The 26,917-nt window shown below is 44.1% G+C and overlaps 2 protein-coding genes across 3 annotated transcripts; both read right to left on the reverse strand.

Annotated features, from left to right (window-relative positions):
• Positions 1 to 552: 552 nt before the first annotated feature.
• On the reverse strand, positions 553 to 18,083 carry MMP14 (matrix metallopeptidase 14). The gene is made up of 10 exons (XM_074234899.1): positions 17,618 to 18,083; positions 9,913 to 10,061; positions 9,038 to 9,160; positions 8,374 to 8,681; positions 6,434 to 6,595; positions 4,842 to 5,002; positions 4,503 to 4,641; positions 4,206 to 4,356; positions 2,995 to 3,110; positions 553 to 2,622 (listed from the first exon to the last, which is right to left on the reverse strand). Exons 1-10 carry the CDS (start codon positions 17,720 to 17,722, stop codon positions 2,294 to 2,296), a joined length of 1,743 nt encoding a protein of 580 aa, XP_074091000.1. The 5' UTR covers positions 17,723 to 18,083; the 3' UTR covers positions 553 to 2,293.
• Positions 18,084 to 20,029: 1,946 nt separating this feature from the next.
• MRPL52 (mitochondrial ribosomal protein L52) lies at positions 20,030 to 25,012 on the reverse strand. 2 transcript variants are annotated; one of them, XM_074234901.1, is made up of 5 exons: positions 24,930 to 25,012; positions 24,771 to 24,828; positions 24,587 to 24,654; positions 21,482 to 21,546; positions 20,030 to 20,192 (listed from the first exon to the last, which is right to left on the reverse strand). In XM_074234901.1, exons 1-5 carry the CDS (start codon positions 24,955 to 24,957, stop codon positions 20,055 to 20,057), a joined length of 357 nt encoding a protein of 118 aa, XP_074091002.1. In that variant the 5' UTR covers positions 24,958 to 25,012; the 3' UTR covers positions 20,030 to 20,054. The 2 variants fall into 2 exon arrangements, with proteins under 2 accessions (XP_074091002.1, XP_074091001.1); XM_074234900.1 differs by lacking the exon at positions 24,771 to 24,828 and having other exon boundaries at positions 24,930 to 24,959.
• Between the last annotated feature and the right edge of the window lie 1,905 nt (positions 25,013 to 26,917).

Below are 26,917 nucleotides of genomic sequence, written 5' to 3' on the forward strand. Positions count from 1 at the left end.
TGTCCATTATGTCATGAAAGGACATTAGTGGAAGTTAAGACTCCTAAAGGTGAAGCGACTTGTCCAGGGTCACACAGTTATTTAGTGGAAGTTTTTTTCAAAACCAGAGCTCTTTCAACAACATCATGGAGCTAATTTCCCCTTCAATCTTCCCTCCCCACACCCTTTTCCTTGCCACATGAACATCCAAATCCCAGCCACCCCTAGAGAGAGCAGTAATCATTTGGAGAATGTGAAACACTTTTATTCTTTGTGAAAACATTGAAGGATTTAAAAAAAAATGTTCTCCTCAGAGGGGACTGACCCAGACCCGCCCTGCAGGTTCCTGGGGTTAAAATTCCCTCCTTCCCACCCCCACCCCCACCCTCGATTTCCCATACCCTCTGTTAACAAAAAGGAACTATTTTAATGGAGTCATATAATAATTATAATAAAATATACATTAAAAAACAAAAAAACGAACAAGAAACAGAAATTTAGCCGAATTGCCAGCACCGTTCACCCCATCCCCATGATGTGCACCCCATCTCCCTCTACCCCCTCCCCTCTCTCTCCCTTTCCCCTTCCCCACAAGGTTCCTCCCTCTCCCAAGTCCCCCCAGTACCATATCCACCTTCTGGTGGCTGAAGGAGTTTGGAAATGGACAAATTGGATGGGGAAAGGGGAAGGGAGGTCTGGGACAAAGGGGGTAAGGTGTGAGAGGGGCCATGGACATGAAGGTAGGAAAACACCCACAGCTGAGAGTTAAGTCCCAGCCCTCACTTCTAGCTTTACAGGGGACTCTGAGGTTGCTCTGCTCTTCTCATAATGACCAAGGTTTGTCCCAACCATTTAAGGTCAGAGCCTGGTAAACCAGTCTCTAGACCACTGGGCACTGTGTTCCATCTAGGTTCAGGACATTCTTACAATCTCTAAGAGATATCATCCTCTATTAGTCCTCATTCCTCTTCCCCTGGCTTTCCTTGGGGTCCTGCTCACATGCTTAAGTTGTGGGGACTAATTTAAAAAAAAGTCTCTCTTGTCTCTAAACCAACCCCTTTCTCTAGCCTTCATAAATGCCCCCTGCCCCATCTTATCCCATCATAGAACTCCTCACTAGTCAGTTCCAGCCCCACCTTTGGCACTAGCTACAATTGAGTCTTTTGGTTTGGTTTATTCATCTTTATATTCTCTGAATCTACTGTTCCCTTTTCCCAAATCCTGCCCCTGGGTCCCAGCCCCAGCTCCACTCCTCATCCATGTGGCTCTTGCTTCTATTGTTAAGTCTCTCCACCTCCATCACTGGACCACAGATCCTTTTCCCAGTCTCTTCTTTCTCTATTTAGCTACACCCCTGAGTTTCCATGACTCTTCCCTCTCTCTTTGGTCCCATTCCTATCCTCAGTAGCAACACTATGGCTCTTCCAACCTTGGTTTCCCAAATCCAAGGTTAAAGTTTGGAAAGGGACTCAGCAGGGACAAAGCTGGGGAGACGGTAAGTGGGGCAGCTAAGAAATTTTCCCCTGCTAGGTTTATTACTTAAAGGTTCAAGCTTTTTTGCCTTGCAAAGAAAGTCCTTGGAAGTGAGTAGGAAAGAAACAGTTGCTTCTCTTAGGGAGGGAGATGGAAAGACCTAGCAATGCTGAAAGCAAAATAGCCACCCTACTTTCCTTTGTCTAGGTTCTAACCCCAAGGTTTGGGTTGGGCAATCCTGGAATAAAATACTCTGTCCCATACAACCCCATTATCTCTACCTCTGCAGATTCCCTTAGGGCCTTCTCATCTTCCCTTACTTAGGTTCATTTTAGCCAAAAAAGTTGGTGAAAGGCTGCCAACTAGGCAGACCTGGGGGCTGTGGGGCTGGAAGCATGCAGCCTGAGGTTAAAGTTCAGAGGTGCAAGGTATGACCAGGGAAGGAAAAGGAACAGGTGACCCAGACGTTGACCTTCACCAGGGAGGTCAGAGAGTCCTAGCCTTCAAGTGCAGAGCCCCCAGAATGACCAGCAGAGGAGGGGATGGCACCAAGTAGGAGAGCTCCCAGAGGGAGACAGGAGACCTCTATGATGCTACTGCTGCTCAGTACCCTAGGGACCTGTATAGTGATGAAGTGAGGGGAATAGAGAGGGGGGAAGGTACAGGGAAAGGGATTAGGGGGTAAAGGGGAGAAGGAGGGTTGTGGGGCATCAAGGAGACCATGAGGAAATATGGGATCATCCCTCCCCCCCACACCTGCAGCCCCTGGCCCCCAGAGGCAAAGTCTGTGTGATGGGAGTGGGTAGGGGAGGGGTGCCAGCCCCCCGGCCTATTGGGAGGGTCAGACCTTGTCCAGCAGAGAACGCTGGCAGTAGAGCAGCTTCTTAGGGGTTCCATGGCGTTTGAAGAAGAAGACAGCCAGGCCGACAGCAATGACACAGAGGAGCAGGAGAATGGGGAGTACCACAGCAGCTGCATTCACTGAACCACTGCCTTCCTCATCCACTTCAATGATAATGACTTCAGTCTCTTCCTCTGTCTCATCAGGCCGGCCCCCAGAGGGGCAACCCATCCAGTCTCGAAGTGCTGATTTGGGGTAGCCTGGCTCCACTTTCAGCTTCTGGTTATTGAATTTCCAGTATTTGTTCCCCTTATAGAAATAGGTGAAAGCTATGGGAAGGGACAAAAGAGTAGGAGGAAGGAAAAAGGAGAAGAGGGTTGGGGAGAGTAGAGGAAGACAGAGGAACTCCAAGAAAGAGGAAAAATCCCCAGGAGAGGAAGAGATAAAAGAATGCTCCATTAGTTTGAGATGGACACATTGTTGTCATTGCACAGTCTCCTTCCTTCCTGTCCTTCCTGGATCTCTCATTTTTCTTTCCTCACTTCCCACCCTTCTTGTTTTACAACTCTAAGATTTAGAGCTAGAAGCAAACTTTAGAGAGATCCTCTAACCCAATCCTATTAATTTACAGATAAGGAAACAAAGGCCTGAAAATAATGACTGACTGACTGACTGACTGGGCTAGTTCCTCGGTCTCTCACCTTCATCACTGCCCATGAATGATCCCCTGGGGGATTCAGGGATTCCTTCCCAGACTTTGATATCTTTGGGATACTCGCTGTCCACTGCTCTGAATTCCTCATTGAATCGGTAGTACCTGAGGGAGAGCAGGAAAAGGGATCAGTCAAAAACTGTAGCAAGTAAGAATAGGTAGCATTTATATCATGCTTTAGGGTTTGCAGTGTGTCTTCTCTGAACCTTACAAAAACCTTGATGGTGCTATTATTATTCTTACTTTACAGATGAAGAAACTGAGTTTGAGAGGGAGGTTAAGTGATTTTCCCCAGCTAGTAAATTTTACAGCTAGTAAAAGTATCTGAGGCAGGATTCAAACCCAGTTTTTCCTAATTCCAAGACTAATAGTTTTCTGTTGCCTCTGAGTCTAGTAATGTTGATGTTTAGAGCAAGTGAGATCCCCATATATCTAAATTGACATTTTAAAGCAAATTCAGTTGCCATCGGGAGTCCCTTGGAGAGACATTCTCTCAGGAAAATGTCCTAAAATGGGGAGATGGAGACCCCAGATAATTTCAAGGTTGATTACAGGGTAGAGCTAGCCAAAACTTCCCTTGGAACGTGGCTGCAGTGAGTAAGCAAGGGAATTGGACTGTTTGGTTGCTTCCTACTGTAATTATTTTTCCTAACTAGGTGCTAAGCTCAATGATTTCTGTGCTGCTGAAGGAAGGCAAATATGATCATTCCTCTTTAAATTTCAGTGCCTTTGGGGCAGGGTCCCAGTCATCTCTTCCTTCCTTATAGCTTTGGATGTTGGGTATAGGGATTGCCTTCTTGATAATGAGGGACTGCTGCAATGGGGAAAGGGGAGGGACTGGGCCTCCTACAGTACCCATGATTAGCCTTCAGATGAACCACCACCAGCCTTTAATCATAGAGTTTGGCCAGAGGAGGCCAGACAGCCTGGGTGCAGCTGGGGGGGGGGGGTGTTGGGTAGAGAGAGGGAGGGGGTGCTGTGGGCAGAAAGCACCAAATGACCAGGTCTGAAATGATGACCGGGTCACATCCCACTGATTGGATTCAGCACCTGATTTTGGCTGATGTTGCTAGGCAACAGCAGATGGCCAGTCCTTTTGTGTGGGGAAGATCTCTGCAGGACTAGGAGTGTGCCTTTCTCTGGGAGAGAACCTGGGTGCCTGAGGTAGAAGTTTTTGGGGGTGGAGAGTAGGTTCCTCACTTGTTTCCCCGGAAGAAGTAAGTCTTTCCACTGGGCATCCAGAAAAGTGCTGCATCAATCTTGTCAGTGGGTAGGCCTCGTCCCAGCTCTTTGATATGCTTGGGGTAGCCAGGCTCCAGGGAGGCCTCATCAAATACCCAGTGTTTGTCTCCTTTGGGGAGGAAAGCAGGAAGGAAATTTGCAATCATTTCAGGTCTCAGAGTCCCACAGATTCATTGATAAATCTGTTCTTCCAATGAAGATGTCTCTTCTACCCCAGGACCCTTAGAAAAGTCAAATGACTGGTTGCCTGGTTACCTTTGAAGAAGACAAATTTGCCATCCTTTCTTTCATAGGCCGTGTTGATAGAAGCAGGTAGGCCCCTCCAGAACTGTCCTATGGGCATTGGGTACCCATCCATTACCTGGTTATTCCGAACTCGCCAGAACCACCGTTCCTGAAGGGGGCAAAGGGAGGCAGAGGAGATGAAATCTGAATCTGCTTCACCCACCTTATCACTGTCACTACCTCAATAAATTTTAGTCATTGAGCTATTCTATACTCCTTTTTAAGCCTCCTCCCACAATGTCAGAATCTCTTATTTCCTCAAATTCTTAGTTCTCCAACCCCTTCAGATTTATTCTTGCTTCCCCTTACCTTGAAGACAAACATTTCCCCCCGAAGCACAGCCACTGTGTCAAAGTTCCCATCACAGATGTTGGGTCCATAGGTGGGGTTTTTGGGCTTGCCTGGTACAGAGGGCCTGGAAGTGGTCCTGGGTTGTGAAGGATTCTTGGTGGGGGATGCAAACTTACTCCCTGGGACCAAGAACAGGTGCACATCAGACGTGGGCTTAGTTGAGAAAGGGCATTACATAAGGACAGAGAACTCCTCAAGGAAAAGAGAGAATAAGTTCTAGTGGGGCAGAAATGGAGTGTGAGGAAATGGAGATAGGATATGGGGAGATGGAGAGAGACCAAGCAGGAAGAAATTGAGAGAACACATCAGGACAGGAGACAAGGGAATGAAAAGATGGTGAGAGACTGGGTGTAAGGAAAGGAAAGGAGATCCAGATTCTGAGGAGCTGTGATGAGATGAAGGAAGATCATTTGATCAATATGCATTTTATAAAGCTAAGGGATGGGGATACTGAGGAAAAAGGAAACACTCCTTGACCACTATGAACTTCTAACAGAGGAGATAACATACACAAATACAAGTATATAATTGTATAAATAAGATAGAAAAGAGAAACAAAGTAATCTTAGAGGAAAAGATACAAGAAACTGGTGGTGAGGGGAGGTGAGAAGGTGGTATGTGAACTGAGTCTTGAAGGAGATTGAAGGATTCCCAGAGAAGAATATGAAGTGGGGGGAGGGGAGGAACATTCCAGGCAGGAAGCATATCCAGGGCAAAGGCAGAGATGGGAACTGGAGTACAATGGGTAAGGAACAGTAAGTAGTATATCTGAACCACAGTATGTGGTGGGGAGCAATGTGTAAAAAGACTGGGAAAATAGGAAGAGACCAAGTTGTACAGAGCTTTAAATGACAAATAGAAGAGTTTGATTCTGGAATTAAAAAGATGCTGATATGAGAAGGTAAGGTAAGACAGGTAATGAAGAATGAAGACATGGAAAGAGACTGGGTGTGTGGCCGGGAGAGATATGGAATGAGGAGATGAAAACAAATGTATATAAGGGAAATGGAGAGGGACTGAGTATGAGGAGTTGGAGAGAGATGTGATGTGAGGAAAGGACAGATTAGCTGTGAGGAGATGAAGAAACTGTGTGAAGAAGGGAGATATATGACATGCAGAGCTGGGAAGAGACTGGATGTGAGAAAATGTACAAAGATGAGGCAGATAGGGTTAGAAAGAGAGTTAGTGTGAAGAAGGACAAAGGGTGTGTGTGGGAATGGAGAGGGAGGAAATGAAGAGACCAAAAGAGACTTCTGAACTGTATTCAATTAAATTCAATTCAATAAGCATTTACTCAGTGCCTACTGTCTGCCAGGCTCTGTGCTAGGCAACCAGAATACAAAAGAGAGAGAGAGAGAGAGAGAGAGAGAGAGAGAGAGAGAGACTCCTTGCTCTCAATGAGTTTTTTTTTTAAAGCATGGGAATTATTACTTCTAATGATAATCAGCTGTCAGAGGAAATTGAGCATGTGAAGGGTTGAAATAAAACAAAGTCCAAGAGAGGACACATGAGGGACTTTGGGAGCCTGGGTGTAGGGTTGGGATGCTCACCATAGAGTTGTTGGATGCCCCGGCGGTCATCCTCAGGAAGTACAAAGTTCTCTGTGTCCATCCACTGGTAGAAGGGGGCCATGATGGCTGAGGGGTCATTGGAATGCTCCAGACCTAGTGCATGACCCAGTTCATGTACAGCCACCAGGAATATGTCATTCCCTGAAAGAGGCAAGTCCAGTCATATGGGTATTCTCTTTCTATTGCCCCATTCTCCATAACTATCCCCTTACCTACCTGGCAGGCTCTGGGCTCTATGCTCTTTTGTCTAACTGCATCATAAATTTAAACAGTTCCTGTCCCACACACTGGGGAAGGTAGAACAAGGAAGAAACAAATGCAACTCTCCTGGTGTTAATAAGATATTCCCCACCATGGAGATTATTATTCTCCAAAGTCTTTTGGAGGATACTGTAATGGAGCTGGGTTTCAAAACCTAGTTTTGCTATTAAATCTGAGTGACCTTGATAAGTCACTTAACCTCTCTGGGACTTAGTTTCCTTTCCTGTAAAAAGAAGGAATTAGACTAAATGATCTCTAAGATCTTTTCCAGCTCTGAGTTTTTACGATGCCATGTCCAAAAGCAAGCTAAGCACCAATAATCCACATATATTAGGAATTTAGGAGGAGTTTTAGGAGAAGCCTTAATCAAGTTTCCTGAGTTCTCTCTCTCTTTCTTGATCTTTTGTGCTGCAACTTCTCCCAAGAACTGGGTGTTCTGTGGAGGGGTGAGGGAACAACAGGGAACTTATTACTTCATTGGTATGGGAGATTCCTTCCACAGGTAGATGGGCAAAATCTGTTTCTTATAGTTTTAGAAGTGCCTCTGACTTTCAGAAAAAAGCTAAAAAGATTTACATGAATTGATACAAAGTAAAGTGAGCAGAACCAGGATAACATTGTACATAGTAACAGCAATATTGTATACATTGATCAACTGTGAATGACTTAGCTATTCTCAGCACTATAAATATCCAAGACAATTCCAAAAGATTCATGATGAAAAATGCTATCTACCTCCAGAGAAAAAATTGATGGGGTCTGGATACATATTGAATCATACTAGTTTTCACTTGAGTTTTTGTGATATTTTTTAGTCTGTTTTCTTTCACAACATGACTAAATCTTTATCAAATTGCTTGCCACCTCAGGAAGAAAGGGAAGGAGAGAATTTTAACTCAGTATTTTAAAAAATGAATGTTAAAATTGTTTTTACATATAATTGGGAAAAAATAAAATAATACTAAAGGAAAAAAAAAGAAGTTCCTCTGAAACTTCAGACTCAAGTGACTTGACCTCATGTGATCACAGAACTCGTATGTGTCCAAGGCAGAAAGTCTTCCTGATTCCAAGGCCAGTCTTCTATCAACTGTGAATATAGCACATTAGGTGCGCAGACTTTGACAAAAAAGAAAATTCTTACAGCAAGTTATGTTTGAGAATGTAGCTTCCCTTTGAGATAAGGAAAAGATCATAGATAAAGAGCTGGAAGAGACTTCAGAGCTCACCTTTACCAATCTACTCATTTTACAAATGAGAAAACTGAGACCCTGGGTGGTTAGATGATGGTTAAATTACAAAGGTGTCATAGGGAGGATTTGAACTAGAACCCTGGAATTTGAGAGTTGTAAGGAACCACAGAAGTCAGATGGTCCAAACCATATATGAAAGGCATTCCCACTCTATTCTCATATACCTGAGGTCCTCTGACTCTCAAGAGACAATACTCTTTTGCTTTATACCAGAACTTTATACTGTGCTTCTAGGTGTTAACTCTAGAATATCTCCTTAGTTTCATCTCCCTAAGTCCCTCGCTCTTGTCTCTCTCCCTCCTCTCTCTCTCTCTCTCTCTCTCTCTCTCTCTCTCTCTCTCTCTCTCTCACACACACACACACACACACACACACACACACAAACACACACCTGGCCACTTCACTCACCATTGAGATCTTCATTTTGGACAGTCCAGGGCTCAGCTGAATCAAAGTGAGTGTCTCCTCCAATATTAGGGCCAGGGAAGTATGCATGAGCCAAGAAGCCACCTTCTCCATCGAAGGGTGTGCTGTCACCATGAAAGCCCTCAGCAAAGAAGATCATGATGTCCGCTTGCTTCTCATGACCATCTTGTATGTAGGAATATGGTACCTCACGGAATCGCAGAGGTGTTGCCCCCTCCCACACTTTGAAGGCTTTTCGGATAGCTTCAAATGTGGCATATTCACCTACTTTGGGTGTATAATTCTGGATACTGGAGTCCAGAGTGGGAGAACAAGACATGAAGTATAATAATTAGAATGGTGAGTATAGAGAGCCCTCCCTATTCTCCAGTCCTGTAACTCTTCTCTCCATTCCACCAATCCCCTCAAATCTGGGCTGTACCATCTGCCCTTGTTCCTTGAATACATGGGGTCTTTTCCTTCTAGGATTGGGATAGTTCATCCATGAGTATTGTTTCAGAGATCCCAGAACCTCCCAGGAGTACTTGATTCCCCTTCTCTCCCATTGATCTTGAGCTAAAGGAGGGGATGATGCTCCTTTTTCTGTGACTGAGGAGGGGAAGTCTGAGCCTTAAGCAGATGCTCTCTGTGCCTTCCTGGGACTCACCAAAATGTGATCTCATTGTGTTGCCATTTTAGACCCTGAATGGCATAGCGCTTCCTCCGTACGTTGGCCTTGATTTCTGCACCAAACTTGTCTGGTACACCACATCTGGGGCGCTTCATGGCCCTGAGGATGGGGGAGGGGGAGGGTCAGGGTCAATGTGGGAGAGGGATCCATGGTTGGGGAAAGATGGGGAATCTGTGTGGGGGAAGGAAGAGGGCAGGGACTGTTTAGTTTTCATCTGTATCGTTGGTGCCTGCCACCATGCCTTGCATATAATTGTTATTTAATAAATATTTTGGAGATGAGTTGAAAGGCAGGGTCCATGTGTGGAGGAGATCAAGGTCAGTGTTTGCATAAAGGCAGGATCAATTCCAGAGAAGACAGATAGCTAGCTAATGCTTCTGAATACCCAGTATGTGAGAAATGGGTGATGAAAATAAGGAGAATATAATCTCCTCAAGCACTTTTTCAACTTTTGTTTGTGTATCTCTATTGCTTAACATAGTCTGGATCATGGTAATAAATGTTGTTTATTTAAATGATTAATTTAATTTAAACTTAGATTAATTGACAGTCAGGTGGTGCAATGGATAGAGCATGACTTGGAGTCAGAAATACTTGAGTTCAAGTTTGACTTCAGATACTTATTAGCTGTGTGACCCTGGGCAAGTCATTTAAACTCTGTCTACCTCAATTTCCTCATTTGTAAAATAATATTAATCTCCCAGGGTTATTGTAAAGATCAAATCATATAATAATTGTAAAACATTTAGTACACAGTAAATGTTAGTTATTAATTGAGGTGTAGAGGGTGGGGAGGAGCAGTAGAGAAGTCAGGGGACCAGGTCAGGTCCAAGCTGGCATTTGGCACTCACTTCATGGTGTCTCCATCAGCAGTGCCTGTAACACGCAGCCCGTAGAACCTCTGCATGGCAGCAATAGCAGTGGAGAGGGACTGGGGAGAGCGCTGGGTGTGGGTACGCAGGTCTCCAGGGGGTAGATAGCCATACTGCTGGAGCCAAGCCTGGAAGGGAGAAGGGAGTAGTAGTAGTAGTAGTAGTAGTAGTAAGCTATCTGAGGGTCAGGCAAGGAACAAGGATGCCTTCTTCCCTCTACCCTTTCAGTGTTCTATAACCCTCCATCCTAGGTTCCCTTAATCTTTTTTAATGAAGTAGACTATTTTCCCCTTTGGATAGAGGATTGCTTTTCTTGAAAGACTGACAAGTGACCAGGTTAGGTATGAGCTAGCCTATCTTGGAGGCTTTCTTTCCTGGGAAGACAGACACAGAAATCTCTAATATTGGTCCTGTGAGAGTAGTGTGAGGACCTGGGTTCAAATTAAGGCTTTTCTACTTTCTAAAAGTAGAATTTGTTCTTGGGAAAATCACTTAATTTCTTAGGGACTGTTTCCTCATTTGTAAAATGGGGGATTTGAACATAGTATACTGAGATTTCAGAAGCAAAGCATTTGACAAAGTCACTCAAGATATCCTTGGGGATCCAAGATGGAGAGATCTAGTTTAGATGATAGGTCAATTCGGGAATTCAGTGAATGATAGGACCCAAAGATAGATTAGTGAGTTGAGGTCACCTTGGAGAGAAGTCTCAAATGAAGTGCCCCAGGGATCTGTCCTTGATCCTTTACCATTCAACTAGTTAGCTTGGTTGAAGGTAGATTAACTCATCAGATTTGTAGATAATATGAAGCTGTCAGGGATAGGTGCACAATGGAAGACAAAGTAAGGATCTAAAGAGACTGTGATGCATTAAAACAACAGCCAGTTTTAATAAGGTGAAATAGGGTGGATCTAAAGCTTTCAACTGGATTTTAAAAATGAACTTCAGAAATAGAGAATGATCTTTCTTTTTAGTAGAGAAGAAAGGAGTTATGAGTATGGAATGTTGAATGAACTTTAAGGTATTAATCAAAAAACAAATAAAAGCAAATCAAGTGAGAGTTCATGGCTAGAGAAATGGGTTTATAGGAGAAAATAACTCATGTGAAAATAAGATGTCAATAAAACATTTTTTAAAAAATTGGAATTAATAAGTGATAATGAGATAATAAGTCATGAAAAAAAGATCTGGGGGTTTTAGTGAACTGAAAGCTCAATATCAGTCACCAGTTTGACAGGGCAGCTAAGACAGTGTTATCCTACACTTACTACATTGTGAAGCATATTGTCTGGAATGAAGGAAGTGATTGCCACCACTTTATTTTATTTTAGGGAAGGTATTGACATTTTGTAATGGGCCTAGATTAGGTTGCCAGAATGGTGAAGAGACTGAAGATCATACATACGGTTGAAATGAAGAAATAAGGGTACTTAGCCTAGAGAAGACTAGATTTAGGAGAAATATAAAATTGATATGGAACTTTTCAAGTATTTGAAAGCCTGATCAGTGGAGAGCATATTAAACCTGTTCTTCTTGACCCAAGAGGGTCAAGAATTAGAAGCAGTGGGGTGCCATAGACTTGGGTTTGACATAATCAAAATAATGAGAGCTATCTAAACTTAGGGGGAGCAGTCCTGGGAGTGGGTTTCCTTAAACTAAGAATGGATGATAATTTTACATAGGGAATTCCTTATCAAATACCATTTGGTTTAGATGACCTCTGACAGTCCTTCCAGTTCTGAGACTCAGTGATCTTGCTTGGATGATCTCTAAGGTCCTTTTCAGTTCAAAATTCTATGATCTACATCTATGATAAACTAGTTAGTACTGCAATACTGGGCCTGGAGTCAGGAAGACATTTTCCTTAGTTCAAATCTGACTTTAGACACTTACTAGCTATGTGACCCTGGGCAAGTCACTTATCCTTGTTTGCTTCAGTTCCTCATCTGTAAAATGAACTGGAGAAGAAGATGGCAAGCCATTTAGCTATCTCTGCCAAGAAAACCCCAAATTGGGTCACAGAGTTGGACACGACTGAAAAATGACTGAACATACATCTATTACAAGTATTAACTCTGTTCTGTGGCAGAGCCTAACCACTTGACTTGGCCAGGAACTCAGAATAGGACAGGAGCTGGTACTCTTTGGTGAGGGTGCTTGAAAAATTCACACAATTCTATCTTAGGACTTTTCCTAAGTCATTTTTCCTGATGTCTTTCTTCCTCTCAATCAATTTCCTTAGCAAATTGAGATGTTTGGGTAAGGTCCTTGGGTGATCCATCATAGGGTCATGGATTTAGAGCTGGGAGGGATCTCAGAGTTTATGCTGAGTCAATCCAACTCCCTCCTTTTTACAGGTGAGGAAACTTAAGTAGAGAGAGATTAAATCACTTACCCGGGATCACATAGCTAGCAAGTATCTGAGGTAGGTTTTGAACTCAGGTCTTCCTAAATTCAGCACTCTATCCACTGAAGGAGGAACAGTAAAGAGGAACAGTAGGAAGGGTTGACTCTACAACTGTCTTTGTTACTTACTACCTGTGTGATCTTGAGCAAGCAATATTATATTTCTGGGTTTCAATTTTCTCAACTGTAAAATAAGAGGTTTGTCAATATGAATGAATTAGCTCTAATTGGAAGGTCCCTTCCAGCTCTTTGGAGGATGCCTTGAAAAAGGATGTTTTTTAAAAGTTTTAACATGAAACCCCCTTTGGGCAGAGGCTGCCCATGCCTCATGGTTTTAATATTCATGGACCTATTGGGGCACCCAGTAGGGTTTGTAATAAAACAGATAGGGAGAAAGGATTGAGATCATAGGTGTGCAGGTTATAGTTTGGGGGAGAGGGATAGGGTAAGGTCATGATGACAACATAGTTGGTATAGCAATAAATTTAGACCAAGTGCTTAGAATGAAGTTATAGAGTTTAGCTTATACCTATATACATTTATCGAAATTTGTTAGTTATGAAGAGAGGTTGCATGTTATAGGGAAGAAGGCACTGTACCTGGGATTAGAAAGATCTAGGTTAAAATCCTACCTCACACTCATATTAATTGTGTGTCCTGGGCAAGTCATTTAATGATGAGACTGGACTTAATGGCCTTAGAGAAGATGATAACTTAGAGATGGCATCCTCCATCTCAAAATCTATAGTCCATTAGAGTTTATCTTCATTCTTGTGCCCAAAATTGAATAGAGGAAGAGAATAAAGTAGTATTTGGGAACTTACACATTGCTCTTAATGATTCTAGATTTCCTAAAACAAATTCCGGTTTTTTAAATTCCAATATATAGTTCTATGGTGGTGAATCATGGAATACTATAGTCTCTAGAGAATTAAAAGTTCAGGTCACTCAAAGAACAATGTGAATTCAAGTGTGACCTTTAGCCAATGAAGAATTATCACAAGAAGTGGCAGAAAGAGGTCTTCAAAGAGATGGATGTTTGACTAGAAAAGGAGACCATACAGGATTAAAGATTACAGCATCCAGTGTGGTTCACTGGTACTTCCCCTCTCCAGCTAAAGAGTAAGATGAGTAAAAAGGAGAAAGGACAGACAGATTTAGTCCTTCAAGAGACTGGAGGTCATCCATTCTAACCTTTTCATTTTACAGATGAGGAACCTGAAGCTCAAGAAAAGGAAATGACTTGCCCAAGAAAAACCTGCGTTACTGAGGTTACATAATGTCTAGCCAATTATCAAAATGTCTCAGTTCCAGATACCACCCAGGTTCTTTCAGACCTCAAGGTAATGGTTTATCTTAAAGTCTTATAAATTACTTTTAGCATCTTAATGAGATAAGGAAAAGAAAGGAGAGTTTCATGGTATTTGACTCCATGTTTTATGAATTGTTCATATGATAAAGACTGGGTAGTTGTTTTTTCTAAAAAAAAAACCCCACAAAATGGTGTTTGAATAAAAAACACACATATTGCAAAAGTCCAATTTCTAACAAAGTCAGCCTTTATTGTAGGAACAATGAAGTAATAGTACCCAGAGCCTGAAAATTAAAATTGGAAGTATAGAGTATAGATATATTTGAATTCATTTATGGGGGGGCTCAGAAAAGGTAGAAGGATGAGTGGAGATGCTTTCCCTAGTTTTCCATTTTTAAAGGATAGGGAGTAGGGTTCAAGAGTTACCAGAAGTTTAGATCGGGGCTCAAAAAGAACAGAAATTTATTAGCTGCAGATGGGACTTCAGTGTGCGTGTGGCAATTAGGTCACTCCAAGTTTTGCACAAGGGTGCTATCTTACATTATGGGGTTGGCTAGGGGTGACTCAGGAGCAGCTGACGGGGGACCTGAGCCCAGAGGGATTGGCATTGCAACATTGATTCTGGGAAGCCATTCTACAAGGGTTGATAGGAGGTAGAACCCAAGCTGTAAACAAACCAATTTCTTCAGAATTCCCCTTCCCCCTTTTTGTTGAGTCCCTCCAGTTAGAGAAGAGGGAAGAACTTAACCTCCTAAGTGCTGGAGCAAAACCATTTCAGGCATGTTGGGTTTCTGGGAGCCACAGGCCTGTCCTGACCTGTGTTGAGCTGGCCAGGTTTGCCCCTAACAATATATGTTGAAGGCCTGCTGGGGCCTGTACTCCAGTATGTAGGGAACTCCCATCATCCCCAGATCATCCCTGGTTTTTACCTGTGGGGAAGACCAGGACATTTTACCCCTAACAAGGAGACATGACTGTTTTTGGAGCAGCAACATTGAGGTTCTAGCTTGGCTTTAAATCAAAATGAGAGGACTGGGGAAGGGGAGAGAGGTCTCAGAATTGTCTCCAGAACTAGGTCAAGAGAGCATAGAAGTAAGTCGTCATCCTGATTTTTGAGGCTCTGAGGATTCTTGGTAGGATGAGTAAAGAAGAGGGCAGCAATAAAATTTTAAAATATACTTTCAGAAAACATTAATCACTCACCTCTGAGAATACCAAGCAGACAATAAATAGTCATATCTTGTAAGCCTAACCCAACCTGCCTCCAATCCATTTTCTAGAGAAGAAAACCGAGGCCAAGAGTAAGATACTGACTTCTCAAAAAGTCTTAGAGAAACTATGCAAATTAAATTCTATAAGAACTGGGACTATCTCTTATTTAAACTTTGTCATTTCCCAATTAGGTATAATTTGAAGTATGTGATAGGCTTTTAATTCATGATTATTGTATTGAACTGTATCTTTGCTACCCTAGGTCTCAAATTTCTTATCTATAAAATTGGAGTTTGGATCAGATGACCTCTAAGGTCCCTTCCAGTTATTTGATCCCATGATCCCTCTTCCCAGGCCTTTCAAGCTCTCTCCCCTCTCTCATAGAGACAGGAAGCCAAGTGGGGTAAGAACCACAGAATGAAGCAGAGACCACAGACTCTTGTGTCTGTGGTGAGGGTGGGGGAAAGGATAAGTACCAGACAGACTGAGGGGAAGAGAGGTCAACCATGGAGTTAGGACTAAAAAGGCCCCTAGTTCAAGATTTGGTAGGGTTTCTGAAGGGGAGAAATTTGCTCCAGCTCCCTGAAGCTCCCTAACACTCTTCATGCAATCTTTAGGGAGAGAGGGTCAGGAGTTATGGAGTTAAGGGCTCTGTCTCTGAAATTCTCCCTATCTCTGAATTTATATGGAGTAGAAAGTTTGGGAGGATGGGTGGGGGTGAGCCCAGGGGCCTAGCCTTGGTGGCAGCCAAGTTCAACAGGCTCCTTCCCATCTTCCTGCCTAGTTTAGATTCCCACTGCTGAGGCATGGGTGGGGGCCTGGAAATATGGCCTGAGGATCTCCCACCCTGGAGTGGGCCCTAAGCCCAGGCCCCCTAGGTCCTGCTACTCCCTTCCTCTCTCTCTCCACCCCTCAGTGGCCCAAGCAGAGGCCCAGAAGCAGATGGTGGCTCTGGCACTGGAACCAGTTATGACCCACTTTAGCATAGTGCCAGGGCTGCCCAACCCCTCCCCTCAGAGGGCTTGGGCCAGGGCCCCAGAGGAGGGGAGGCTGGGCAGGAGTTGGCAGTGGGGAGATCCCACAGATGCCCAAGCTTCTTTTGTTCTAGGTTATCTTCATTCCATAGAGAGGCTGGGACTCCAGACCCTAGATTGCCAACCTAGAAAGAGTCCTGGCTCTACCACCAGCCTCAGGGCAGGGATTTTTCCTCCTTGCATCACTGAGCTCTTCCAGGCCCAGGCTCAACTTTTCTCTTTATCAGGGAGTCATTTTTTTTTTTCCATTCAGAGTCTCGTCTCATGGTTGATACAGATCACCAAAAAGTTTACCCCCTTCCTGGGAGTCTGTTCTTCCCATTCGGAGATGTTTCTCTGCTTTCAGGCTGCCCAACTACCCAGGGCCTAAGGGGCTGACTCTGGCTTCTCCCCCTCCCTTTCCCCCACTGCCCTACCCAGCCCCTCCCTGCCGCACCCAGGCCTTTTGCCATGGCAGATCTGAGTGGGATGGGATGGCCCAAAATAAAAAACTGGTTAAATCTGTCTCCCACCTTCACCCCAAAATAAAAAGCAGAGAGAGGAAAAAACTCCACAGACAACTCCCACACAGCTTCCTTTGGTAGACCTGGAGACCCAGGGCCTGGGACAGCTGGGGGTGGGGAGCTGAGGAAGGAGGAGAGACCACAGAAGGCTAAGAACCAGGGTAGACTAACTCAAAGGAGGAAGAAACATGTGTTGAGGGTCTTCCTCTTTGGGACTCAGAGTGGAAAGAACTTGGTGAAGGTGGCTTCTCCGGCCAGCTTAGACCCAGTTCTACTCTTTCATGGACCCTTTCCCTGGCTTCCCTTTTTACATTAAAAAAAAAGAAAAGCCACCCTTCCCCCATATCCAGAAGACTGGGGGTGGTGGTGGTAGAGAAGTGCCCCAGTCCCTAAGCCCAGCTCCAGCAAAGCCCCTTGCTCACAAGGGGAGCTTTGTGTGGATGGAAACCCCAGCTTGGGTGTGGGGCCAGGCCAGGCCAGGGTGACCGCCCTGTGGACCTCGACGCCAGGGCCCAGAAACAGTTCTCTTGAGGAAGAAGGGCTGGAGAGCAAGTCAGTGAAGAGGGAAGGGGAGGGGAGGAGGGAAGGGAAGGGAAAGCCAGAGGAGGGGAGATGGGAGGCACATCTCTCCCTTTCCCTCCAGGGCCAGACTTCCCAACTATTAACTCTTTCCCCCTTGCCCCCTCCCCCACCGTGGCGCCGGGATGAGCAGAGCAGATGAGTCTGGAGAGGAGGGATGGAGGGAGGGAAGGAAGGAGGGAGCTTGGCTCCAGTGTGAGCGGTGTGCGAGTGAAAGCTGGGGATGTGGAAAGTTGGAAAAACAACAAACTCGGCACATGACAAGAAATGGGGACAGCGGCGGGGGTTTGAGCCGGCTCCAAATATTTATCAAAGTCCCAACCCGTTCCAGAACTGAGCTCAGGGCCCAGGGGGATTGGAGGGGAAAGTTTTGCCCCAGATGTATGGCTTTCCTAAAGAAAGAAATGGGAAAGTTAAGCATGGAGTTGGGAGGCAAACAAAAGTTTGACCAACTTGGAGGCAGGAGATGAAAACGGAGAGGGAACAGAGGGAAGAGAGCCCTGGAGCCAGGGAGCCCGGGCACCAAGAAATAATCCCCCATGCAGATCCAAGCCCCTTTTCTTGTCTTGTTGAGAAATGAAGAGGATGGTCCCCCCATGACAGATAGGAAGGGGGAAGGAGGAAGAATCACACTTACTTCAGGGCTAAAGCTGCTGTCTGCGGAGCAGAGGGAGGTGAGGGCTGTGCTGAGAGTGAGGAGAGAGAGAAGCAGGCTCCCGTCGGGGCTAGGGCCACAGAGCATGGCTCACACCCAATTCTGGGCAACTTTGGGGAATCTCTCTGTTGGTACTCTGAGTCTTGTGCACCCCCTACCCCCACAGACCCCCCTAGTGTCTCTTTCTCTTCTCTCTCTGGGCTCCTTTGTTCTGTCTTGTTTCCCCCTTGGATTTCAGTAGCAGGAGCAGGCTGGAGTTTGGGGATTTGTTCTGTGGCAGTGGTTGTCTGCTTCTTCTTTTGGATTCCTGGGATTTGTTTGTTTTTGTTTGATTTTTGTTTTTTGTTCTTTTTCTGCTTTCTCCGCGCTCTGGAGCCCTCTTCTCTCTCTCTCTGTCTCTCACTCACTACTCTTGTCCCTCCCTTCTTTTCCAGCCGCTTCCCCTTGCCCCCTCCTTCTTTTCTGATGGAGACGTGGTTGCTTTAGTATGAATCCAATTACAGCAAAGAGCAGGGAAAAAAAAATAAGTTGCCTTTTTGTGGTATAGGCTGCCATCTGCAGGGGCTGAGCCCACAGTCGGGGCAGGGAATTGGTGGTGGTGGTGGGGGGAGTTAGAGGCTGGATGTGCAAGGTTTTCTCATCATAAGCATATTTACGGTGGCTTTGTTCCTCTGGGTGGTTAGCCTCTCCCTCCCTAGGGAGTGCTGGGAATCTGGGGAGACTCAGGGTGGGGGGTGGGGGCTAAATAAGGCTATGTACAGAGGTTCAGCATTTTGGGTAGAGAAAAGAGCAAGATACAGCAACAATTCAGGGTCTGTTCATAGAGATCCAGCCATTCTTGAATTATAGACCTTTGTGTTTTCATTGTCTTCTTTTATGGGTAAAACTTACCCCATGATCCTTATACATACAGGTAGAGTCAATAAAGATGACTATAGTTAGGATCAGAATACAATTTGATAAAAACATATTCTTTCTGTAAGACCTTGTTAAAGGTAGCCTTTTAAAATAAATCAAGGACATTGGGTTGGAATATCTATGAATCATGGAGAAGTATTTATCTGGAAGTATTTCTTAGGGTAGAAGTCTGTTTTAAGGTCCTTCTCAGTACCCAAAATGGACCTGGGGTTCATAGTAGACACATGCAGCAAAGGTACTTGGAAAATGGAGAGGGAACAAAAAAGAATTATATGAAACACGATTAAACTCTAGTTCTCTTCAAGGATTGGATTTTTTGAGTGAACAGATTTGGGAGGGGGTCTGACATAAGAGTGGGAAGGAAGGAGGGGGAACCCGATAAGAAACTAATCTGGAGAAGTAGCACAAAAGCAAGCAGGAAAAGAGTGGGAGACAAAATTGACTATCAGCGAAATCCAAGAGCCAAGAATTGCATTTGGTCAGCGGGAGAGGAAGGAGGAAGGGAGGGGAGCAGAGAGGGAGGGATCAAGGGAAGAAAGAATTAGTAGCTAGTTGGCCAGGTAGGGGATTCCTGGGTAGGGAAGGAAGAATCCAGCTCACAGGAGGGGACCAAAACCAGTTCTCCTACTGCTATTAATAGCTGTGGGGGGTGGGAAATATGAGAAAATATTAATCAGTGGTGGGTTCTACTCAATCTGGGCTGTTTCCCAACCAGGGAATTGCATAGGCAAGACTACCCATCTTAAGACATGCCTAGATCACTCTTGTATTTAGTCACAGGTACTCATACCTTTCTCTACAAGGCACTGATCTGGTGAACTTTTGGCACATTTCCCAATAGTTTCTTTCTCTTCATTTTGACCTCACTACAAGGACAGCTTGGTTCAGTGATTTTTGGGAAAGATATCTCAGAGTTTATTAATTGCACTTACTGTTTAATTGGTGGCATGTTAGTTGTCTTGGCTCTTTAAGGATTGGGTTTCTAGCCATATCCAGGGAAGCCTTTGCTCCTATTTAGTGTTCATATGGCATGGTTCCTTTGAAAATACAGGATATAGGCCAGTCCTGCATCCTGACGTGGGAAGACATTGGCTTCTCTTTTGTTTAGCTAAGTTGGTGTGGAACCAGGGATAACAGGATCATTGATCCAGACCTGGAAGAGACGTTAGAAGTCATCTAGTTCCAGCCCCATGGTACAGATGAAGAATAAGGCCCACAGAGGTTAAATGACCTGTTCAAGTTCACACTGTCAGCAAGGTCAGCTGTAGAGCAATGGACTGAACTTATGTCTCTAGACTTCAAGTTCTCCATCACATTAGGCTGTTTCCCAGAGACAAAGGGATTTACATCTTTACAATTGTCCCTTCCTCCCTGATGTTTTTTTTTCCCTCTGAAGAGTGGGGAACCCTGGAGCTGTGAAAGGTTCCCTTTACTGAAGATGATAAAGAGAACATCAAAAATGACAGGAAGGAAAGCTAAGGGCTAGAGGAAGGAATCTGTTTTATTGATTCATTGAAGCCCCTTTGGGCTTGAGCAGGTTTTTCTGTTTCTTTTCCTCCTCCTGCCGTTTCTCCTGCTGCTTTTGCTCCCATGTCTTCAATCCTGCATCCATTTCCTGGGACAGCAGCACAACTCGTCTCTGAAAGAGAAACGAATCAGTGAAAACAGTTAGAGGATTTGGAAATAGAAGGGATCTCAGAATCCATTTCTTCTAACCTCTTCATTTTACAGATGAGGAAACTGATACCAAGAAAGATTAAATCCAGTGTTGATCTGGGGACTACTGTTCTGTCATCAATCCTTCTAGTACCAGATCAATCAAATGTTTCTAACTGGAAAGAAGGAAGAGGGGAAATCTGGGCCTGGATCTTCAAACCCCATAAATTGGAAGAATGGGGGTGTCAGATATTTTTTAGAGTTGTGAGGAGGGAATGGAGAGGAGGCAATTGGGAAAAACATTATTTTTAAAGAGCAGCAATAAAACAGCAAGAAAATATGGCTACTTATATAAAGTGGGCAAAGTATTGTAGTCCATCAACGGAAATTTCAAATTTAGAAGCGGGGGAGGGAAGGGGGTATGCTGGAACCAGCTTATACCAGCTGAAAGAGCTGATTGTCAAATTTTCATTGTGAACATTTACACCTGGGCAATTGTCAAATGCAATAAATTGGGGTTTGTTTTTATTGATTGTCTGGACTTAAGAATGGAAATGTTAATAATGCAGATTAAATTTACAAGTGTGTCACAGGTACATTTTAAAAAAAGAATCAACTGTTAATCTACAGAATCTGAATGAACACTAAATTCACTTCTTAAAAATTTCTCTTATATTTTTCTTTCCTAACTCATGGTTTTCTCTTTTCCCTTAATCCTAATTCCTCATACAGAAAAAGACTAACCTGTAAACATATTAAACACAAATGTGTATGTACAATATTTACCAGACTATTCACTGCTGTGGGGAGAGGGGTGGGAAGGGATGGTGGAAGGAAATTATGTAACTTAAAAATATGCATATTGATGTGAATGAATGTTGAAAACTTTCATAACATGTAACTGTTAAAAATAAAATATCAATTAAAAAAAGAATCAACTGTTAAGTATTTACTAGCATACCACAAGGACATAGACACACATATACACAATTTAGGGAAAAGATGAATCCCAGGTTTTGGACATGTTGTCTCAAGGTGATCCATCAGGCAGTTAAAAATGTGGAATCAGAGTTCAGTGGAAAATCAAAATTTCAGTCTTAAAGAGAAGTATTATTAATGTGGATAAGGTCACCAAGAGAAAATGAAGAAGGTTATGCAAAGAATTTGAGGGATGCCAACTTTTTTGATGGAAGACAGGGAAGAGATCATCGAGGTAGAGGATGTACTAGGAGAGAGCAGTGCCACGGAAGCCAAAAGGTTCTAGTTACTCACCGCAAACTTTTCCCTCTGAGCCTTTCGTTGGAGTTGGCCTTTCATTGGCGGAGCTCGTCTACCATCTATAGAGGTGAGAAGGAAAAAGTATGTGTTGTGAAAGGTAGTCACAAGTACAAAAAAACTGTTTTATTGTATTTCATGAAATGCTCAGTTCATACTTGGATTATGAGAATAACCTGATAGCACTGTCTTTAGGTTCTCCCTCTCTAATCCAGCCTGTACAATACCAGTTTTTTCTTTTGTTGTCTTAAAGGTATGGACTACATTAACAGTAAAAACCACCACACCCCTTTACATATAGCATCCCAGGTTTCAAAGCACTTCTACATATATTACTCAATTCAACATATATTTACTAACATCTGTGTATAAAGCACAGTGGTGGACTGATAGGTGAATTCTTGTCAACACAGGACTTGCAGTCCAATAATGAAGTCCATTAGAATATTGCAAAATAAAGTTCCATGTGAGGTCCAAAGGAGGACATCAAAAACCTTAGTGTCATAGAACATTTGGTATTTGAATTGGGTTTTAATGGATGGGTAAGAATTCAAGAGGTAAAGAGGAAAACTATTCCAGGTCTAGGGGAGAGGCATGTAGACAGGAAAAGTATATGGTGTGTTCAGGAAAGATGTTGTTCCAACTTAGCCGGAACAGAGTAAATGTAAGGGAATATCAGATAAGGCTGAAAAGGTGGGGTGTTTTGCCAAATTTTATATGGCCTTGAATTTGATATAAAGGAATCAATTTTTTTTCTGAAGGTACTAGGGGGCCTCTGATGATTTTTGAGCAGAAAAGTAAGATGATTAATTCAACACTTAAGTGATATTAGTTCAGCAGCAGTAAAAAGGGGTGGAAGTAAGGAAGTTGAATTGCTAGGAAGATCAGTGCAGAAGGAAGCTATTTCAGGAGCTCAGACAACTGGTAATAAGTCTGTCCTTGGTTGGTAGCCAGCCTACCTAGGTGCTGGGTTGGTGACAAGTTCAATAATTATTGCAATTTTTTTTGGTTTTTGCAAGGCAATGGGGTTAAGTGAATTGCCCAAGGTCACACATCTAGCTGCCCCTTAGTTATTGTTATTGAGAAATGACTTTATCTCCTTTGGTCCTTATGGCATCTCTTCCAAATAAGGTAAAATATAGATCTATTTTATGGATTGGGAAACCAATTCTCAAAGAAGTTAGGCAATTTGACTTTTTTCTGGTTTTCCAGACTTCTTACATCTTATCCCTCCATCTCCCTATGTATTGTCCCATCTAGTGACAATGGTTTCTGTAAGTGTCTTCCTCCTGGCCTCCTTCGTGCCAAGTCCCAGCTTAAAAAAAAAATAAATCTCACTTCCTCTAGGAAACTTTTCACAATTCCTCTAATTTTTTTGCAAGGCAATAGGGTTGTGATTTGCCCAAGATCACACAGCTAGGCAATTATTGTCTGAGGCTAAGTTTGAACTCAGGTCCTCCTAACTCCAGGGCTGGTGCTCTATCCACTGTGCTACCTAGTTGCCCCACACAATCCATCTTAATTCTAGTGCCTCCTCCTTCATTTCCTATTTATCCTGTAAATATTTGTTCACATGCTGTTTCCCATCTTCCACTGTAAGCTACTTTGTATCCTTCCAGTGCTTAATTAGCACAGTATATAGTATATAATAGGTGTTTAATATGTGCTTACTTGAGTTGACTTAAATTTGTTTCAAGTCACAAGCTTTTTCTGCCTCTAGCATTCAATTCAACAAAGAAAGGTTAGGCTCTTCGGATAAGAAAATTTGAAAACCAAAAAAGTCTTGAAATTTCCTAGGGGAGGGAGCTGTGATACTATATAAGAATGCATATTACAAAGGAGAGTATGATAAGAACATAGTAGAGTCAGACACAATGCACTATGAAATTCAAGGGAGGAAAAGGTTAACTTTTAGCTGGGCAGCATCCATAAGTTTCATGGCAAGAGGTGGTTGCCATTCAAGCAAAGACCTTGTCCTGTTTTATTCTGGAAGAAGCCATAGTGCAGTGAAAAGAGCAGAGGGCTTCCTTTGAACTTCAATTTATTTATCTACAAAACAGGATAGAACTAGATGGTCTCTTACTATTTCTTTTTAGCTAAACCCTATGATTACTTTTGGATTCCCAATATCTAGAGCAAAGCACTAGTAAAGTTGGTAAATATTTGTGGAAGCAAAGGATAGGGATGGCTAACTTGTCTGCTGTCCAGTGTGTTGAGGAAATGACTGTTTTCGATGACTTTATTTTTTTTAAACTGAGAAGCAGCAGGGTGTAGTGGATAGAGCAGACCTCTGACCCAAGAAGCCCATGTTTCAAGCTCTAACTGTATCACATAGGGGATGTGTAAGTCAGTGACCTCTCAAGAAGATAGTCAACTCTCTTATTTTAAGAAGGTGCTGACCTGCAACGGCAGAGGTAGTTTTTTCATCTGGGAGTTTCTCTACATCAATGAAATCCCAGGTCTGGTCCCTAAATCTTATCTCCAGAGCCCAGGACAGCTCCTTTCACAGAAGATATCTTTACTAAATGCCCATAGGAAGCTAAGTGGTCCACTGAACTGGACCTAGTGTGAGGAAGTCTTGAGTTCAAATATTGACTGGATCAGTTCTATGCTAATCCTGACTGTGGGAATGTCACTTTACTCGTTTCCTCCACTGTGAGATAGGGATAATAAATTTCCCCACTCTGTTCTGAGGTTCAAATGTCAGCATTTGCAAATCTTAATGCTTGCAATTCTTACTGACCAGAAAACCACTTCATAAGCTATGTGACGCTGGGCAAGTTATTTAACCTCTGTCTCTTTTCCACAATCACAAAACGGGGTGGATTCTTCAGTCCAGACTTTTCTGATCCGTCTAGGGTTTTCTTGGCAGGATATTAGAGCGGTTTGCCATTTCTTCCTCCTGCTCATTTTTCAGATGAATTAACTGAGGCAATAGGGTGAGTGATTGCCCAGGGTCACAGAGCTAGTTATCTTGGGCTGCATTTACACCGAGATCTTCTTGACTCCACCACGGGACAACCTGGCGGCCCCCACCGCCCAGGTCTGGGAGGATCAGGGAGGAAAGCACTTGGCTTGCAGTGCCAGGGCGGACGGGCTCACCTGCATAGGACCAGTCGGGCAGCTCCGTGAGGGGCCCGTAGCCAGAAGGGCTGGGGGCCTGACCCTGCCTAGGGAAGAGAGGTCAGAGGTCAGTCAAGCACCGCCCCCACCTGGGGGCCCTGCAGCGGCCCCCCAATCCTCGCCCGCCCACAGCCCGGCCCCGGCCCCGGCCCCGGCCCCTCACTGGATTCGCCACGCGCCGCCAGCCCGGCCCACGACGCTCAGATGTAGCCGCCGCACACCTGGGGGGGAAGGAGAGGAGCGTCGTTAGCGCCCCCAGCCCGCAGCCCGGCCGCCCCTATCCTGCCCCTCGGCCCTGTCCCGCTCCCCGACTCCCACCTACCCAACCACGTAACCGCGGGCCCGGCCATGCCAAGGGGAGGGTCGAAAAAACAGGAAGGGGCGGGGCCCACCGGAAGGAGGGAGCGGAAGTCCCCAAGGGCTGTCCGCGAGGAGAGGGCTCGGTGACGCCATCTTGGAGCCACCGGCGTTAGGGAGCCGCCATCTTGGGCCTCTGTACGGACTGAACGCCGAGGCCATCTTGATCGGGCGAATCCGCCGCTGCAATGGGCGCTGTTCTGCGCCTGCGCTCTCCCCGCTGCTCCTGCTGCCCTCGGCTCAGGACCCTTGGCTAAGCAGCCTCCTCCTGGCTAGGCACGGCTAGCAGCCATGAAGCAGGCCCCTGTCTTTGAAGGGCTTGTGTTTGTGCAGGGATGGAGAGAGCGGCGCGTGCTGAAAAGTGAATAAAAGTAGCCCGAAATACAAATACAAAACCCCGAGGCGAAATACAACCTGCCAGCTAGCCTTTCCCTTTCCCCTCCTCATCCCTTCTTTCTCTTCTTTTCCTTTCCCCTCCTCATCCCTTCTTTCTCTTCTTTCCCTTTCCCCTCCTCATCCCTTCTTTCTCCTCTTTCCCTTTCCCCTCCTCATCCCTTCTTTCTCCTCTTTCCCTTTCCCCTCCTCATCCCTTCTTTCTCTTCTTTTCCTTTCCCCTCCTCATCCCTTCTTTCTCTTCTTTCCCTTTCCCCTCCTCATCCCTTCTTTCTCTTCTTTTCCTTTCCCCTCCTCATCCCTTCTTTTCTTTCCCTTTCCCCTCCTCATCCCTTCTTTCCTCTTTCCCTTTCCCCTCCTCATCCCTTCTTTCTCTTCTTTTCCTTTCTCCTCATCCCTTCTTCTCTTTCCCTTTCCCCTCCTCATCCCTTCTTTCTCTTCTTTCCCTTTCCCCTCCTCATCCCTTCTTTCTCTTCTTTTCCTTTCCCCTCCTCATCCCTTCTTTCTCCTCTTTCCCTTTCCCCTCCTCATCCCTTCTTTCTCTTCTTTCCCTTTCCTCTCCTCATCCCTTCTTTCTCTTCTTTTCCTTTCCCTTCCTCATCCCTTCTTTCTCTTCTTTTCCTTTCCCCTCCTCATCCCTTCTTTCTCTTCTTTTCCTTTCCCTTCCTCATCCCTTCTTTCTCTTCTTTTCCCTTATCCCTCTCCTCCTCCCATTTATATAGCATTTTTTTAAGGTTTTTTTGCAAGGCAAATGGGGTTAAGTGGCTTGCCCAAGGCCACACAGCTGGGTAATTATTAAGTGTCTGAGACCAGATTTGAACCCAGGTACTCCTGACTCCAGGGCCGGTGCTCCATCCACTGCGCCACCTAGCTGCCCTATATAGTATTCTTAAAAGTTTACAATTATATTATTTGATCTATACAACAACCCCAAGAAATACACTTATTATCCCGGCAGGTAGAGGTTAAATGACTTGTCCAGAGTCACACAACTAGTAATTATGTGAGGTCATATTTGAACTCTTTGCTAAGCCCCTGACACTATTCTAATGGCTGGAGAAACATAGAAGGGGGGAGGGAAGTCAAGCAACAAGCATTTATCAAGTGCCTGGAAAACACTCTCAAGGAGCCTATGTATAATGAGGGGAGAAAATATGTAAGTATTGTTAACCATAATGTTCTTAGGCTAAAAATTAAATAACAAAGTTAGTTTTATAAATGAAGCTTAATTTTCTAGGATTTTACCAAAATTCTATGGTGGATGGCATCCTTACAAATGCCAACCGTGATACAAAATTCTGGGGGTATGTTATGCAGAAAGGAAAAAGAATAATAAGAACTGAGTTAAGTAGCCAATGAGATTTCACATGGATGACATGGTTTTACAATATGATCCTTTCATATCTTATAATATTTGCTTCAAACTCCTATTGACAAGAATCCCACTTAGACTGGAGAGTAAATGTTTACAAATAACAATAGGATTTCTCTCTCCTTATCCAAGATATCTTTTATCTTGAGGTTTAACTTGAGGTTTGTTGATCCAGGAAAAGGACTTTA

This window comes from Macrotis lagotis, chromosome 4 (genome assembly GCF_037893015.1).
Source record: "Macrotis lagotis isolate mMagLag1 chromosome 4, bilby.v1.9.chrom.fasta, whole genome shotgun sequence".
Classification (NCBI taxonomy): Eukaryota; Metazoa; Chordata; class Mammalia; order Peramelemorphia; family Peramelidae; genus Macrotis; species Macrotis lagotis.